The 17,865-nt window shown below is 30.6% G+C and overlaps 6 protein-coding genes and 3 pseudogenes across 9 annotated transcripts, besides 2 other annotated features; 6 read left to right on the top strand and 3 right to left on the bottom strand.

The window, feature by feature from the left end:
• Positions 1-10,815: part of a mobile genetic element that runs on past the window's edge.
• TVAGG3_0899660 (uncharacterized protein) lies at positions 1,237-1,602 on the top strand (the record flags this gene model as incomplete). The annotated part of the gene is made up of 1 exon (XM_051251248.1): positions 1,237-1,602. A coding segment is annotated over one exon (366 nt), but the record flags the coding sequence as incomplete, so codon positions are not given.
• Positions 2,005-2,538, top strand: TVAGG3_0899650 (DNA/RNA polymerase superfamily; the record flags this gene model as incomplete). Its single annotated transcript, XM_051251247.1, has 1 exon — positions 2,005-2,538. A coding segment is annotated over one exon (534 nt), but the record flags the coding sequence as incomplete, so codon positions are not given.
• TVAGG3_0899640 (uncharacterized protein) lies at positions 2,714-3,205 on the top strand (the record flags this gene model as incomplete). Its single annotated transcript, XM_051251246.1, has 1 exon — positions 2,714-3,205. One exon carries the CDS (start codon positions 2,714-2,716, stop codon positions 3,203-3,205), a length of 492 nt encoding a protein of 163 aa, XP_051076820.1.
• Positions 3,326-3,991, top strand: TVAGG3_0899630 (uncharacterized protein; the record flags this gene model as incomplete). The annotated part of the gene is made up of 1 exon (XM_051251245.1): positions 3,326-3,991. The coding sequence occupies one exon, from the start codon at positions 3,326-3,328 to the stop codon at positions 3,989-3,991; it is 666 nt and encodes a 221-aa protein (XP_051076819.1).
• Positions 4,476-4,620, top strand: TVAGG3_0899620 (annotated as a pseudogene). The gene has a single exon. A coding segment is annotated over exon 1 (145 nt).
• TVAGG3_0899610 (uncharacterized protein) lies at positions 4,898-5,560 on the bottom strand (the record flags this gene model as incomplete). Its single annotated transcript, XM_051251244.1, has 1 exon — positions 4,898-5,560. One exon carries the CDS (start codon positions 5,558-5,560, stop codon positions 4,898-4,900), a length of 663 nt encoding a protein of 220 aa, XP_051076818.1.
• Positions 6,194-7,248, bottom strand: TVAGG3_0899600 (annotated as a pseudogene). The gene has a single exon. A coding segment is annotated over exon 1 (1,055 nt).
• A 624-nt stretch (positions 10,816-11,439) lies between the features above and the next one.
• On the bottom strand, positions 11,440-12,603 carry TVAGG3_0899580 (uncharacterized protein; the record flags this gene model as incomplete). Its single annotated transcript, XM_051251243.1, has 1 exon — positions 11,440-12,603. A coding segment is annotated over one exon (1,164 nt), but the record flags the coding sequence as incomplete, so codon positions are not given.
• A 69-nt stretch (positions 12,604-12,672) lies between these two features.
• Positions 12,673-12,887, top strand: TVAGG3_0899570 (annotated as a pseudogene). The gene has a single exon. A coding segment is annotated over exon 1 (215 nt).
• Positions 12,888-17,022: 4,135 nt separating this feature from the next.
• Positions 17,023-17,865: part of a mobile genetic element that runs on past the window's edge.

Here is a 17,865-nt window from a genome sequence, read left to right as displayed (position 1 = left end):
GAACTTCTAGATGAGGAATTCAATAAAGTGAATATCATAGGTTTTAATTCGGGAAAGTTTGATTTAAATTTAATTCTTCGTGATTTAAACACTGCAAAATGGAAAATAAAATCAATGCTGGGTTCATCTTCACAATTTAAGCAAATCATTGTAAAGAAAACAAACGTTCCATATGAATTGAGATTTATTGACATCAGAAATTATATAGCGGGTGGGACATTAGACCAATTCACTCAAGATTTCGGAAACAATAAATCACGTGTTAAATCCTTTTTCCCTTATCAATTCATCACGTGGGAAAATTACGAAGAAGAATTATATAAAATGGAACCATTCACTCAAGATTCATTTTATTCAGCATTAACTCAAGAAACTATATCAGATAGTGATTATCAAATATATCTCAATGATGCTAAAAATTTTAAGAATAGATTAGAATATTTTATTCATTATTGCAATAAAGATGTTGAAATTATGATTGACCCAATTGATAAAATTATTGAAGAAACATTTGTTTATAAAATTGACACGCTTCATAATCTTTCTTTATCATCGAATGCTTCAATGATTCGTTACGCTTTAGCATATAAAGACTTTAATCCTAATGAAAAATATCCTGAGGAAGAGATAGAATCAAGTTTTGAATTAACGAAAAAGTATTGGAAATATAAAATTGAATCATATAAGAAACAAGATGAAAAAGCAGAAAGAGATACTAAAAATAATGTTTCAAGGGATGATTTTCAATACTATCACGATTTAATCCTTTCATCTAAATGCAAAATGTGTGGTAAAGCGTTTACATATGCAAATAAACCAACATTGGATAGAATCGATAATGAAAAACCACATACCAAAGAAAATTGTCAGTTAATGTGTTGTTATTGCAATGTCGTAAAATCAAATAAAGATGAAGATGTTCAACGTTTAAGAATCAATTTAAGAAATTATGCATTAAAAAATAATTTACCAATGACTTTAGATTCAGTTGAAGCTTATCACATTCTCCGTAATGGAATTACTGGTGGTCTATCAAATGTTCAACATAGAGTAAATCTTAAAGGAATCACGCACATTAATAAACTTTCATATAGTCCAGAAACTAAAACTGTATCAAATGAGGACACCACCAACATTATGACTCATTTCTTTGGTGTTGATTTTAATTCATTATATCCTTCATCATTTTCATCTAATCCTCATGATTTCATTCAATATACTGACCATAAAATGTATATGCCGGGAAGATTGAATGGTGTTATCATTTGTGATACAGCAACAAAGAAAGCAAAAGCACTGGGAATTATTAGAAAGAAAAATACTTTATTCGTGGCTGAAGTAAAGGGTCACATTGATGAAAAATACATTAATGATTACATAAACTTTTTACCGATAATAAGAAACTTAGATATTATCACAGATGAAAAAACAATTGGCAGTTTTATGTATAATTACATGAAATCAAACAATCTACCAGTTGACCAGAAACAGAGGAAATTAACTCAGTTAGCATCAACACACAACCAATATCAACCATTTTCTTCTTATTATCTTTGGTATCTAATAGACAGATTTCATTTTATCATCGATGATATTCAATCAATTTTAACATTTACTAAAAACACTTGTTTTAATGAATTTGCGAACGAATTTATGAACGAAAGACAAAAGGCTGAATTAGAAGGAAATAAAGGAAAAAGTTTATTTTGCAAGATTTCGCTTAATGGATCATATGGTTACGATGCAATGAATACACAAAATTACGCAAAGACTAAAATAATGAATGCACAGAAGGCACGCGTTGCATGTATGTCAAATAAGTTTAAAAACATAAGAGAAATAGGAGAGGATACGTATCAAGTGATGCTCAAAGATAGATTTTATAGATGTGATACATGTTTACAAGAGGCATTCTTCACTTTAGATAACGCAAAATACTGGTATTTAGTTTTCATTTATGATTTTATGTATAAATGCATGAATGTTAATCGTTTTCATTTCATTGAAGGTGATACTGATTCATCTTATTGGGCAATCGCTGGCGATCCAAATCTTCCTAACACTCAAGCATTTCAAGCAATTGTTACCGATAAACAATTTTATGATAAAAACATTTTCAAATTCGCACCATTTGATTTCTTCTGTTTTGATGAGAAATTTAAACCTAAATTAAAGAATAAAGCTGAAGAAAAAGCACATGAGAAGAAGTTATTGGGTTTAGCAATTGAGAAACAAGGTGATAACATGGTTGCTTTATGCCCCAAGTGTTATACATCATTCAACGGTTCAATTGATGGAAGTGATTTTAAAAAGATTGCACAAAAAATGAAAGGTGTTAGTTTACGACAAAATAAACAATTAACACCTAAAAATTATTTGGATATAATAAATGATAAAGTGATATTTGATGGTCAGAATATTAATTTACAACTTAAAAACGGGTCAATGACTCGCTTAACAATCGGTAAGACTGCATTAACAGGAGCACACACTAAGGCTGTATGTTGTGAAAATGGATGTTGTATGCCATTTATTTAATACAATTTAAAAACGTAGGGGTTGAGTCATGAATTTAAAATTTTATTTTTAATAAAATGCCACAGAAGAGACAAAAGGAACCGTTAATGATGTGATTCAATATGTAAATAATGGTTTTGATACTATGATTCAAAGAGGTGGGCACCCTTAAAACATTTATTTTATTTTTATATAAATGGATAACGTAGATTTAGAAATTTTAATTGATGATTTAGTACATTATCAAAATTTTCTTGATTATTATGAATTAAAATCATATCTCCAAAAACATAATAACAATATAACGGGTGATGATATGGGTTATTATTATCGGTATTATAAAAATGAAATTTTGAAATATCATGATAAAATAATTTCTAAAATTAAAGACAAAATTAAAAATAATGAATATACAAAGGGAAAAACTAAATCACAACTTAAACAATTGAAAGATTTCAAAAATAAAGTATTAACAGAAGAAGATATTGATGAATTATATAAATTATATAATCCTGAGCCGCAAAAGCCAAAGGAACAAAAGCCAAAGAAGAAAAAGCCGAAAACAACACCAAAAGAGAAAGTAGCAAATGTTCAACAGCCAAAGAAGAAAAACGCCCAGGTCCTTCAGACCATAAATGATGCACAAGCTTTAATTTATGATTCATTAGTTAAACCATATTCAGCCTGACTTTTAAATGAAGATCAACTTTTGGAATTCATCCTTCAACATAAACTCGAAGCGGGAAAGTATATCAAACCTTTATATACAGCATATTTAAAACAAATGAATAGAATACATCCAGAATTAATGAAAGGAGGAATGAAATCCAAAACTTCATCATCCAAAATCAAAGCAGATAAAATTAAATCACTTGCAATACCAAAACCTCCAACGGTAGTACCTCCTCCTTCAGTTAATCCTTCATCATTCACTTTATTATATCCATTTCAAACATTAAAGAAGCTAAAAGATTTTAAAAAGGATTTCAAAATATTAAATAAACCAACTGACCCAAAAATTCAACCGTTAAAGGAAAAATTTAGTCGCCCTTCATTTGCACCATATCCATATTCATACGAAATCGATCATCTGGAATATTCAAAAGGAAACGTTACTTATTTATTTGCCATTAACATTAACACCAGATATTTATATTGCATTCCGGTGAAAGGGAAAACAGAACAGGAAACAAGAAGAGCTATACAATACTTACTAGATCATGAAAGAGTAGATAATATAAGGGGTGATGGTGATAAAGGATTTCAGGCAGCTATGGCTCATTATTTCCCACAAATTAATTTTTACTTTTCATCCTCTCCATATACGTTTCATAATAAAATAGTTGATGCGGTAATGAGAACTCTTAGAGATGCGTTAGGAGTTAACGGTCAGATATACTGGGATGGAAATCATGACTCCATCATACAGCAGTTAGTATATATTATTACAATAATACATGGCATAGAACTATAAACATGAAACCAGTGGAAATGAAAAATGATATTTCAAAAGAATGGGAATATATTAGAAAGCAAATGGAAAGGTTGAATGATGTGAAACGTGAACAAATTAATTCGGGGCTCATGAATTTTAAACAAGGGGATAAAGTTTTGATTCATCTCGATTATGGAAAAACTGATAAATCAATGACAAAAAGAAGACGAAGATTTGACACAATAGCTGAATTTGTTAGATATATTAACGGTAATGTATTAGTTGAAGTTGACAATAAATTAATAGAAATTCCGATTTATTTTATTACTCCATTATATTTAAATAATATTTAATTTTTTTATTTCGTAAGAAATGAGTGACAACAAAGCATCCAAGAGTCCTGATTCAATTAAGATTCAGAGTCCAGACGATGAATATAAAAAGAAACTAAACAGAATTAAATCAAAAATATGCTATTACAAAAAGAAGCCGCAATGCGGTGGGGCTGAAAACGATAAAGAGAGGAAAGAAATATCGAAAAATTAGAAACTTACCGTTCAATCCTCAAACTGAGTGAAGCAAAAATAAAAGAATTTAATAGAATAAATAAATTGATTGGAAGAGATGAATTTAATAAAGATGAATTTTTAAACTCAATCCAAATTTAATTTTTTCAGTGCTACCATGTTACCATGTGCTACCATGTCAATTAACTTCTCTTAAAAATGATGACAACATGACATTTTGACAACAACACAGGAAATAAATGTTATCGTTTATGTTTTCATTAATGATTTTAGGTTATTCAATAATTAATTATTTTTGAATAACTGAAGGTGTCACTACGTCACCATGTGCTACCAGGTTAATTAACTTCTCTTAAAAATGATGACAACATGACATTTTGACAACACAGCAGGATTAATGCAAAAATAAATGGTTCATTTACTCACAATATTTTTGTACAAAACGACCCCAAACTTTTAACTTCTTTTCTGCAGTTTCTGAGGCTATCTTAGCGAGTTCATATTCTCTAAATTCTCTCTTTAAATCTTCTTGTTCCCATTGGTCTAGTTCGTATGGAGAATCTCTATAACCATAACATATCTCACGTTCATGTTCTAATTGTTTTTCGCACATTTTTCTAACTTCTTCTTCAAACAAATGTTTAGCATTTTCTACTGTATCTTCGAGTTCTTCTTCATCTAACTTCTCATGAACTTTCTTGTCTATGGAGTCCATAATTTTTCCAACTGCTATGCAATATTTTGGAGAAGCCCACATTGCTATATAGTTTATAAGTCTTGGGTCTACATACGTTCCTCTAACCTGTTTGATTTCATCAGGAATTCCGGCATGAATTTTGTATAAAAAGCAACAGTCCGAATTCCGGCGGTTGCTATATTCTTCACAAAACGCCTTATAATACTCTTCCCAGGACTTATTTTCCAACAACTTTCTAAAGTCTTTCCTAAACTGCTGACACATCTTTGTTGCATTAATGTAACCATCCTTGTCTCTACGTAAGACTTCAATACCATTATAAGTGCCTTTTGTGAATGTTTCGCCATTAGATTTGTTCGTGAACGTCTGTGCTTCGACTGACATTTCTGTTCTTACATACAAAATAAAAAAAATAAAAATAATTCATAAATACCTTCCTCCTGAACTGTTGTCAAAATGTCATGTTGTCATCATTTTTAAGAGAAGTTAATTAACCTGGTAGCACATGGTAACATGATAGCAGTGAAATAAAATTTTGTTATCAGTTATTTTATCATCATTTTATTAAGTTCATCTTTAGTTAATAATTTGAATGGATTCGCTAATGTTCCACCTTGAGTCACAACACTTACCCCGGCTAATTGTGAAGAACCTGGGATAAGTACTCCATGAAATGATTTCATTGGTATCATTAATTTAGAAATAGTTGGCTTAATTAATTTTGTCATTTATGATAAAAATAAAATTGCATAATTTAAATTTTTTTCTTTCTCATTTTCTCATTTTCTCATTTTTCATCCTGTTTTGGTTTCAGCAACTTTTCAAGTTGTTGTCTTGTCAGTAACTTTAATTTTAACTTTGGATCAAATATTGGGTTTCCATCTTTATCTCTTCCAATAACACCATATGGTAGAATCTTCATTTATACTAAAATAAAAATTTAAATTATGCCGTTCGCTCTTTTGGAGCTCAAGACTTTCAGTCCGTTCTAAAGTTTGTTTCACAAACATTGAGCGTTCATTGAACGCGAAACCATGCAAATACAGTCATAAATGGTGGCATATAATCTTCACCCGAGCCTGTTGGATTTGTTGTGAAAGTATGGACATGATTTCCTCCCGGTTCAGTTTGTCGAAAAGTCTTTTTTGTTGAATCGTTATAAGATGGAGATAAAACGTCATGACCAGCTTCATAGTCTGAGTTGTATAATGGGTGGTCTCTTAATGAGTGGCTATGGTCGCCAGAAAAGTTTGTAGTTCCCGTATGAGTGTGCGGTGGAAGGTTTGCTTCTTTAATTTTCTTCGAACCTCCTGTTTGCTTTGAATATCTAGCACAGTATAAGAATTTATCTACAATCTGCTGCCACGTACCAAAACCTAAAACTGTTTCTGGATTTGTTGAATTCATTGATGTATATAAAGAACCAACGGGATATAATGTTTGAAGTATTTCATTTTTCATGCTTGTAATCACATCATTTACTTCCGACTTCTTTGCATAATTTTCATCAACATAAGTTTTATCTGCTTTAAGGTCTAAACATCCTGAAACCCATTCTGTATCAGCTTTAACTTTAAAAGTCTCAAATGTCCATTCATGATACCATTCAACCTTTTCTTTAATTTCATTATCTTTTTCATCAACATAAACCAAATTTGCCTTCTTATTTAACTCACTATCCACATATTCCTTATCTGCTTTCTTCATTATGTCGTTTAGGAAACCTTCTATGAATTCCTCATTTAAATTAAATTTCCAATCTTCAAAACTTTAGGAAATGCATTTAATGCGTAATATCTCTGTTCTTCTGGTGGAATTGATGTTATATCATCCGTTATTCCTTTAATTTTTGAATTCATAAATAAAATTTCTTTTATATTTGATATCACTGCACCACCTTTGCAAACGAATTCGAAACGGTCATTTTTCAATACTATCTCCAAATCTCCATATTTCAACCTTTGCGTTTGTTCTGCCGTCTTTGAATTATATGCATATATGGCGTATGTAATGGTCTGAAGGACCTGGGCGCTTTGCGCCTTAAGTTGTTGTGGTTGCTGTTGTTTAATCATTTATTATGATTTAAAAATAAATATTTAATCCGTTATCTCATCAGCTATTTTCTCTATTTGAAATTGCCATAATATTTCATTCATAAATTCTAAATCACAATCAAATAGGTCAGTTATTCTAAATTTAATATTTGATAAATCTTTTGAATGAAGAATAAATGAATTCCCGGATAATTGAAACGGATATGATAAAGAAAATGTGTTTAAGTTGATGGATAAAATGTTTTGTATTGATGGGTAAGAGTTAGGGTCTAATGTTTGATGTGAAAATCTCATTGGGGTATTAACTTTATCACATTTGATTAAAATGAAATTGGAACCAGTGTCAGAATACAAAACATCCCCAACATCTTTTTCAAAATTTAATATCCCCAACAATGAACGAAGATGAGGAGTACAAAATTTAATTTTCAGCGGAAATTTAATAAGGTTATTTATTTCATCAAGTTCAAAAAGTTTATCAGGTTTTGATTTAAAAATTTCTTCATACCATACGATAAATGATTCATTTAAATAACTTAAAATCGTGTTAATATCCCATTTCGCTATCACATTATTTATATACATATCATACGTTTTTTCATGGTCATCTTTAATAAATGATATATAATCTGAAGGGTCTAAAAGAATGGGATTAAATTTACCACTCACAGAAACGAGAGTAACATTATAAATTCCGCTAACTGTTAAATTTAATTCACAGTTATTATTCGAAATAATATTGATAATTGACATTTTTTATTACGATTAAAAATATGGTAAGCGTTTTTTCCAGTGATAAATAAAACTAGAATAAGATTACCTCAAGAATTCATAAATTCAACGAATAAGAAATTCATTCATGTTATAAATTTTAGTGTTTTCAGAAAATATGAGTCAGTGTCATATTCATCAACAGGTTATATTTCACTTCATTCAAATTTAGTTCAATCAAACCCATATAATGACCATTTCATAAGATTTTCAGATGGTATTAAAAATGTAATTGATAGATTAAAATATGAACAGATTGACAATATCGAATTTTTGGAATTTTGGTTTAAATATCCCGATGGAAAAAAGATTGAAGTTAAAGATAAAGCTGATACTATAACAAAAACAATTACAATGACCGATCCAGATAGTGGGGAACAAAAAGAAATAAAACAAACGATAGAAACTGGTGAAAGGTCAATTATTATCGATTATGATTCAAAGGATTATTATTCGATAATGTTAATGCTTGAATATTAAATAGCCTTAACAAAGAATTTTTCAAGTGATATTTTATATTCATCAACTATTTTATTATAAATATCATTATATGTTAAATGAAGTTCAGTTGTTGTTCCGTTCTTTGATATCTTAATTGTGCTAATATCCTTTATAGGATTTATTTTTGCAACTGTTCCGCAGCATGAAACCTCATCATCTATGAAAAATTGAATCTTAACGTCTGAATCTTGAACATCACAAAGAATGGCGATAATGTGAATTAATGATTCATAAGGTAAATAATTAAACCGGATTGGTCAATTAAATTTATTATTGAATCATAATTATTAATTATTATATCACGGTAAATTTTCATTAATTCAGAATTAATGTCTATTTTATATGGGTTCTCGATGTTTGATGAAAGAGGTGGGGGTATGTTGGATAAGTGGAAATTTCAACAGGTTCTTTACCGGGTTCAGATAAAATGATTGGGTCTCCATCTTCTTTATTTTGCTCCTCCTCCTTTTTCGGTAAGTCACGAGTTAATAAATTTGGTTGAGTTGCTGACCTTGTTAATTCGGGGCTAACATTAACTTTAACATTTTGAATAATTCGTGATTTATCATCATTTACGTTATAACCAACCGTAATCTCTGCTTTTGCGTTAGTGTTCTTTTGACTAGTGAAACGTCTTCTCATTTATATTCGAATAAAAAAATATATTTAAACTTTTATTTTGCTGGAACTTTTGAATCTATTATTCCCTGTATTTGTTCATGAAGTTGATTTTTAGCTGTTTCATCGTAATTAATAGACCGAATATATTCATTAATTGCATTCTTATAATCATCTGATTTCTCAAATTTTCTTTTATCTGATTCCTTAACTAAATCATAAGTTAAACCTCGTTGCTGATATAATGGTTTCTTAATTAAATCTTTGAATGCTTGAGATAAAGCACCTGATGCAATTCTTGCTACTATAATTGGTTGGAATTGCTGTTTAAGTTCATCTTTAACATTTGAGAAAACTGGATCGAATAAAGCAACTTTAAAGAATTTCTTAGCTGAAATTTCAGGTCTAATATTTGCATATTGACCATCAAACTGGTTAGAATATCGTGGTAATCCATCCGGTCCCTCTTCAATAGCATTTAATTCTTCATTGAAATAAGAATATGGATTATAACGGTATGAATTAATTGGACCATTTTCACCTTCTCCAATGTATTGTTTAACAGCTTTTCCATTTTCATCAAATTGCATAGGATAACGTTCATTAAATGCTTTACGTTTAGGATAATCAGATATAGTTAATTTATAACCATTTATGACTTTAATATTACCTTGACCATCAGTAACGAAAACTTCATTTATACCATCGGGTTTTCCATTTGGACCCGTAATGTCTGCTTCGTGTGCTTCCCAATTTGGACCATGACGTTTGGCATATGCTTGAGCTTCTGGTAATGTTAAAACGTTTCTCATTTGTTTAACATCTTTTTGAAGACCAGCAACAATATGAACTAATTCTTTCATTCCATCAGGAACTTTCATAGTTCTATTATATGCACCCCTTTTGTTTGTCCCTTGTTTTAATGGAACTTGTAGAAGATTTACCATTTCTGTCATGTTTAATTATAAATAAAAAATAAAAATTAATTATAAAAAGTTAATCAAATTAACACTTCCTTTATTTAAATCAACTATTATTTTTCCATGTTCACCTAATTGCTGATATTGTGTGTAAAGTTCATTAATGCTCATTGGTAAATTCACTTGATAAAGCATAACGTTCAACTGTTGACGACTAAACCCACTGAAAATGAAAAGTGTTGATAGATTTGATTTAATGTTTGTGCTTAATGCTTTAATATTGAAACAGCCATGAAGAATGAACACTGAATGTGTCGACATTGAGTTAATAACTGATTAAAATATGATTTCTCATTTGTTATTAGTTTTGATTTCACTGCATCATCTAGAAAAATGAGTGAATGCAAAAATTCTCTATCAAAATTTGAAATAGAAAGTGTTTCAAATAATTCATCCCGTTGTTTATCAATAATTTTATCCTCTAATCCTTGCTTCTTGATTGTATTATATAATTCTTTATACATTAAAAGTTTTTTAAATAATCTTCTGCTTCTTCTTGTGATAAATAAATAATTGGAATTTTGATTAAATGCTTTAAAGATTCAAATGTATCATCTGAAGGTGAACCTGAACGGTTGATATAAATTAACACATGTGAATAGGGTGAAGTGTTAGCAATAATGATAATTTGTTTTAATATCGTTAATGTTTTACCTTTATTTTGTTTACCAATTGCTGCAGTGATTGAATTTAAGTAACATTCAGAATATGGAATTTTCATTAATTTTTCCTTAGATAGAGCATTTCTATTATCACTCAATGCTTCATTAATCATATCATCTACGTATGTATTATATACTCCCGCTAATTCTTCATAAGGGGTGGATGAATTTAAATCCATTTAATCAAAAATAAATTTATAATTTTAAACATTTCTATTCATCAATTTCATCATATGAACTTCTATACTGCGGTGGTGTACCTGTTGGATGATATTTCAAACCTTCATCCGGTGTCCATGTCCAATATGTAGTCCTAGTAAACCAAACCTGAGGAGGATTTGTCACCTTTGAACAGTAAGTGTCATTTTCACCCTGAATGATTGGATAAGCTTTCACTTGTACTGTAACTTGTGAGTTGAAAGTTTCTAATCCATCAAAGAATATACCCGCTCCATCACGTTGAACTGGAATAGTGCATAAGAATGAAGTTTGGTCTTTCCATGTTCTAGCTAATGGCATGCCATCATCATCATTCAGTGTCTAGTTAATGAGTCCTCGTATTCTTCTGTGCATTCATTCACTCCATCTAAATCAGAAGCTTGAAGCATACGTGTAAAGAATATGTCGCCCACTGTGGTCATCGCTTGATCGGGGAAGTTTCTGGAATCTATAGTGACCTGAAGACCTCGAAGCATTGGATTTTCTAAAACCGTTCTTTGCATTGCATTCTTCGGAAATGCTAACACAACATCTGTAACATTATGAAGAGCGTATGAGAAATCTGAGCTAATACCTTCAGGAGTGATGCAACCTCCATTTAGTGAACGAACGTCAATATGTTGAGCTGGAATCATGAATGGATCTTCCTTACTGAATAAACGTGGTATTGCTTTAACTGATTCTTCAATTAAACCGTATCCTGGTGTAATGCATTTATCCTCTAAAACTTCCATCTTTGTGCATGAAATAATAACGCCATCAACTATTGCGTCAGCAGATGTGGCGGCTAAGCTTGTAATTAATTTGGCAGGAAGTCCGATTTGTTGGAATTTGCGATCATATTTATAAACATGATTCATAATCTTTTCATAATTTTCATCAGTTATCTTTTCATAAACGTAATTTTGTAAATCAGCAACTCTTAACGGGTCAACCTGACAAAATACTAAAGTATCCCTGAAAACATAATATTTAAGAATGATATCACCAAATGATTTAGGATAATCATCGAACGCCTGAAATGCTAACAAATCATTTACCGGAATAATCATATCAAAAGTGACATCAACTTCTTCATTTGCTTTCTTGAAAACTTCTGAAGGGTCAATATATTTACCACATACTGAGTTATCATATTTTTGAACATTATTATATAACGAATGAACAAACTTTTTAACTTTCCTTTCTGATTTTGGTTTATATGTTGCAAATGCGAAAGATTCACGGGCGCAATCCATCTGAAGATAACCGGCATCACCTCTTTCGGTTTCTACTTCTAATTGTTTAAAGCTTTGATTTGATGATTTGTAACCAACGAATAAACGCATACATTTAAAAGCGGCATCACATGTGAAAGCTTTATTTGAAACTAGAGTTGCTTTAACTTTGCGTTTAATATATGTGTCACCTAATTGGTTCACATCATGAGCTGGATTTGTAATTCTTAAATGAGTTTGTTTATCATCAAAATATGGAGCATCAGAGTCATAGCATGAACTTTCAAGTTCTCTATAATATCTTCTACCATCATTCTTTGCGAATATTTCATTTATCTTTTCGAATGAATGAAACACATTTCCATTAATCGGTTTAGTGTTTGGCACTAAATAGTTAGTCGTCATTTATTAATAAATAAAAAATCAAAATTAAAAGATGAAAATGAATTTTTAATTTTAATGAAATAATCAACTATGGCTGCGGGTATATTTAAGAAAATGTGGGATAGAGTAAAAAGAGGGCGAGTAAAGTTTGGGAAACATTGAAGAAGGGAGCAAATTGGATATTTAAGAATAAAGAAGCAATTAGTGACATTGCTGAATCAATAACGCCAAAAGCTGCCCCAATAAGAGAAGTTTTAAATAAAGGAGAAAAAGTTTATCAAAGACTACAACCGATACTAAGATAAAAATAATATTTATTTTTCCACTATCTACCTCCTATTTTATTAAGTATTCCTTCAGCTATTCCACCAATTGCGTTACCTGCTTGTGCTCCCATCGCCGGATTACCTGCTTTAGTACCTAATACTCCACCTATGATAGTTCCTGCCGTTTTCGCTACTGGTGCCAAAAAGTTTGCAATGGGTTTAATAATCTTTTTATGAACCCAACCCGCAGCTTTCTTAATTCCATCCCATAATTTTTTAAAGAATCCTGCGCCATTTCTGATTTAATATTAATTAAAAAATATATTTCATCACTTATATTCTAATTTTTATTTAATGATAAATGAAACCGATTTTAAAAATAAATGAAACAGAGGAGGAAGAAATAAATGAAAGTGAAAATGTTCAACAAAAAATAAACGTTGTTAAACCAATTACTGAAATAAAAATTTTTTCATCTGTTGAAGAATTTAATGACTATTATGCTAATAATAAAAAATTATTTGAAGAATTGACAACATGTAAATTGAATAAAATGTTTAAAGTTGATGGATTCAAAATTTCAAAAATAAAAGGAGTGGTTAGTTTGAAATCTATTCCTCAATCAAGAATCACCTCATTAATGAAAATAGATGATTTAACAAAAAGAATAGAAGAGATTGAAGAAAGAATGAATCAAATAATTGATTTCATAAATTCAAATAATCATTAGTTTCTTAAAGTTCTATGTTGAGTCTGAGACATGAATTTTTAAAGTTTATTTTTTTATTTTTTTATTTCATTATGGTAGTGAATCTTTTATTCATGAAAATAATTATTTTCAATTTCTTTTACTCGTTTATGAGGTCTTTGATTATGACTCCATTGATTCCATTCAGGATTTAAACAATGTTTAATTAATCGCGGAATATCTGACATCATCTATATATAGCTTCTTTTATAAAAGATAAAATAAATTATTTTAAAGTTTATTTTTTTAAAAAATTTTATTTTTTATTTCATTAAGGTCAGGTGTGTGGGGCTTCCAGGGGCTGCGCCCCTTCTAGCCCTAAGAAATTTTGCCCAAGACCCAAGAGGAGGACCGAACCCCAGCCGACCAGCCGGTGACAAAACCAAAACCGTTGTTATTTACATCATATTAATGATGTCACTTTTAAAAATGTCACTTTTTGTGTCGCTTTTCACAAATTATATATGTTTTCATGTTTTGTCACTTTTCTGTTACTTTTCGGGTAAAAACATTTTTATTATTATATATAAATGAATTTTACAAAACCACCGTTACCGTTCTTTGGAAATAAGAGTAGATGTAAAGATATTATATTGAGAGAACTTAAGAAACTACCGAATGGTCTAACATTTGTAGATTTGTTCGGTGGAAGTTTCTATATATCCCATTTATGTCATACAATATTCCCAGACTCAAAGATTATATGCAATGACTTCGACAACTATATGGACCGTCTCAAACATATTCCAGACACAAACAATATATTGAAAGAGTTAAAAGAAAAGATACCTATAGGTAAGATGGAACGTATACCATTAGATAAGAAAAATATTGTGAGAGAGGTTTTGAAAAAAGCAGAATATATAGACTGGAATAGTATATCTGCTAGACTATTATATAGTGGTGCTATAAGAGTTCATGACATTGAAACACTTATGTCAAAAGTTTTATATCTTAACTATACAAATGTTTTCAAAGAGAACATAGAAAAATATATTGAGGGTATAGAGTTGTGAGATGTCATTGGACAGAGTTGTATGAAAAATATAAAGACAAGGAAAATGTTTTCTTTATAGTGGACCCGCCGTTCTATAACACATGGGATTTTCAATACCAAGTAGACTGGACTTTGAGAGACTCTTTAGAAAACTTTAGACGTTTTACATAACCATCCATGCTTTTACTTTACATCCGATAAAAGTGGTTTGGAAACCGTTATGAGATGGCTAGAAGATATAAACGACTATGAGTTTAGATATGACAAGATAGAATATGAGAGAGGTCCTATAAACTGGAGAAAGTGTCATAACAAAGAAATTTATTAGTAAGTAAATGTGGTTTGAAATCGGATTGTTAGTTTTAGGTTTTTTCCATTGTGTCATTTATTTATTTGACGTGGCAGAAAGATATAGAGAATATGAAAGATGAAACCAATGCCTGCAAATGTTCAGTATATGTACTCGTAAGAGATATTTTTATCTAATATTAAATGGACGCACAGAAACTTAGCGACGATGCACAGCAACCTGGACAACCAAACCCAGAGAATATTCCAAATGAAGTTAGAATACAAACTGCAATGGCAAACTATGGTCAAGTGCCAACAGATGTACAAATGCAAACTGCCATGTCAAATGACGCTGCGTTAGGTTTGCCACCATGGTATGCAAATATGAGATGGAAAGAGTTTTTATACAAACCCTGAAGTGGGATATAAACAACTTTATGCAGATGACGCGAACACAGGAGTTGACCCAGAATATGTTTTCTACCAGAGGAGAAACAGAATGTATGAGCTTTCAGTAAAGAATGCTATGGAACTCAACAGGAAACGTAAGAGACTAGGCGGACATTAGATTTTTACATATAGTAAAATGGGTTTCTTCAGTAGTATTGGAAACTTCTTCAGAAGAGTTGGAAAGAGGTATATGGAATGGAATAAAATCTGTCGGAAAAGGAATTTGGAACGGATGTCAAAAATATTGGTAAATAAAAGAGTAGTCAGTTTGTTGGTATTATACCTAAAGACCCTGAACCAGAAGAGCAAGCTCCTGTTTATACAACAGCCTGAACCTGCACCACAGTCTAGTTGGCAACCAAATCCAACACCTCAACCGTATTAAAAAATTATATTTTACCGTTCGATAGTAGTTGTATATGAAACTAAGTTCTAAGTAAAACACATGGTATAATGGAATTATTCTTTTTTCTTCCATCTGTAGTAAACCATACTTGAAAGTCTGAAATTACTTCCACTTGGTGGTTCGTATAACTTTGTAGGTTTTTCGTAAAAGTCATTTGCCAAGCATAGAAAAAGAGTTTTGGGCGCCAGAAAATGAAGCATGAACAATAATAGCATCTTTGGTCGAAAATATTTTCATATGTTCATTAGGGTTTTCGACTTCATAATAGTCCGGGTGTACTGGATATGCTGCAGGCTGATTTAACATCCTCATAAATCTATACCATGCCAAGTTGTTATATTTTGTAGAAATATAAACGTTTTCTCCAAGGTCTTCTATTTTATTTGATTTTAACAGTGCATTTTCCTGTCATAAATAATATCGAGATGGTATTCTCCTTCGTCAAATGTTATACTGGTTTGCATATTCAATATAGATATCGTTTATTTTTTCTTGAAAAGCTTGAAGAGTTGTTTCTAAGTTTATAAGCAAATTAACTTGTAAAAGTTTTCCTTGTTCAAATTTCTCATACATACGTTTTTCTTTGTTATAGTATCGAACTTCAAAACCGCCGTAAATGGGAAACCATGTATGGCTTCTGAAATGAACTTCATTCTACGAAAGCCAATAGCTTTTGTGACAGATGGGTCTCTTAACCATCTTAATGGGTAGTCAAAACGATAGCCTTCATGCTTTACGGTATCTGTCTCAAACTTTTGACCGACATTAGTAAAAAGTTCATCTAATGGTTTAGTTGTAGCAACTCTAGATTTTCTTTTTCTATTGGAAGCATATTTTATCTATAATAAAAAATGTCAAATGAAACAGCGTCTATGAGAGAAATACAACACAACGACACCTCATTATGCAAGCTCTAAATAAGAACACACAAACTTTTCAAACTATTCTAAGATATCTGAGTCATTGAAAGGGGGTGACTTAAAACTGACAATAAACCCAATGACAGATGAGTTTCTGTTTCAAGACAATAAGAACCATACTGTCTGTATAAATCCAACAAAAGGAACTTTAAACGAGAAACCTATAAATGAACTTCTTTTGAAAGCAGATGTTGACAACAAAGCTGACAAAGAATATGTAGACGATGCAATAGCAAAGAAGAAGAAAGAGCTAACAATGCTTATGCAACAAAAGAACATACTCATCCTGAACTAGCAGACAAAACATATGTTGACAATAAAATGTCAAGTGAAGTGCAAGAGCTGAAAACGAATATTCTAAAAAGACTCATATACATTATATTAACCAAATACCAAGTCTTAAGGAAACATTAGAGACAAAAGCAAATAAGACTCATACACATTCTATATCTGATATTACAAACTTACAAGAAACCTTAAACAGGAAAAGTGACGTTGGACATACACATACCATTGCAAATATTACAAACTTACAAGAAACCTTAAACAGGAAAAGTGACGTTGGACATACACATACCATTGCAAATATTACAAACTTACAAGAAACCTTAAACAGGAAAAGTGACGTTGGACATACACATACCATTGCAAATATTACAAACTTACAAGAAACCTTAAACAGGAAAAGTGACGTTGGACATACACATACATCTTCTGAAATAACAGACTTAAACGTTAGCCTTGAAAAGAAAGCAGATAAAACATATGTCAATGAAATATACCAAAGTTTGATAGGAACAAAAAATATTGAAACTATTGTTGGTGACTTTTCTGTCAATGAAGAAAATAAATATTTTAGATGGCAGTTGGTACAGTCCTTAGAAAATGGTACACGGTATAAACTCATTCCGAAAAATAACAATGAAATGTATGTAAGCTATAAAAAGAATGATGGTACACAAGTTAAAGTTCCATTAGACAACAACTGCTACTTAAACTTATATGGAGACGAACAAAAGAAATATTTAAGAGTTTATGAAATGGCAGATATGACATTGCCTGACCCAGCTCCAGCACCACATTATTATGACTATGGAGATGACGACAGAACACCACATGTAGATGAACAAAAGCTAACATTATATTTAGATTATTATAGATATAAAAGATATAATGCAATAGAAAAAACGAGAATAGTATATTAT

This window comes from Trichomonas vaginalis, chromosome I, assembly GCF_026262505.1.
Source record: "Trichomonas vaginalis G3 chromosome I, whole genome shotgun sequence".
In the NCBI taxonomy this organism is placed as follows: domain Eukaryota; phylum Parabasalia; order Trichomonadida; family Trichomonadidae; genus Trichomonas; species Trichomonas vaginalis.
Note: the sequence above shows the minus strand (reverse complement) of the source record. Positions and strands in the feature narration are given on the sequence as shown.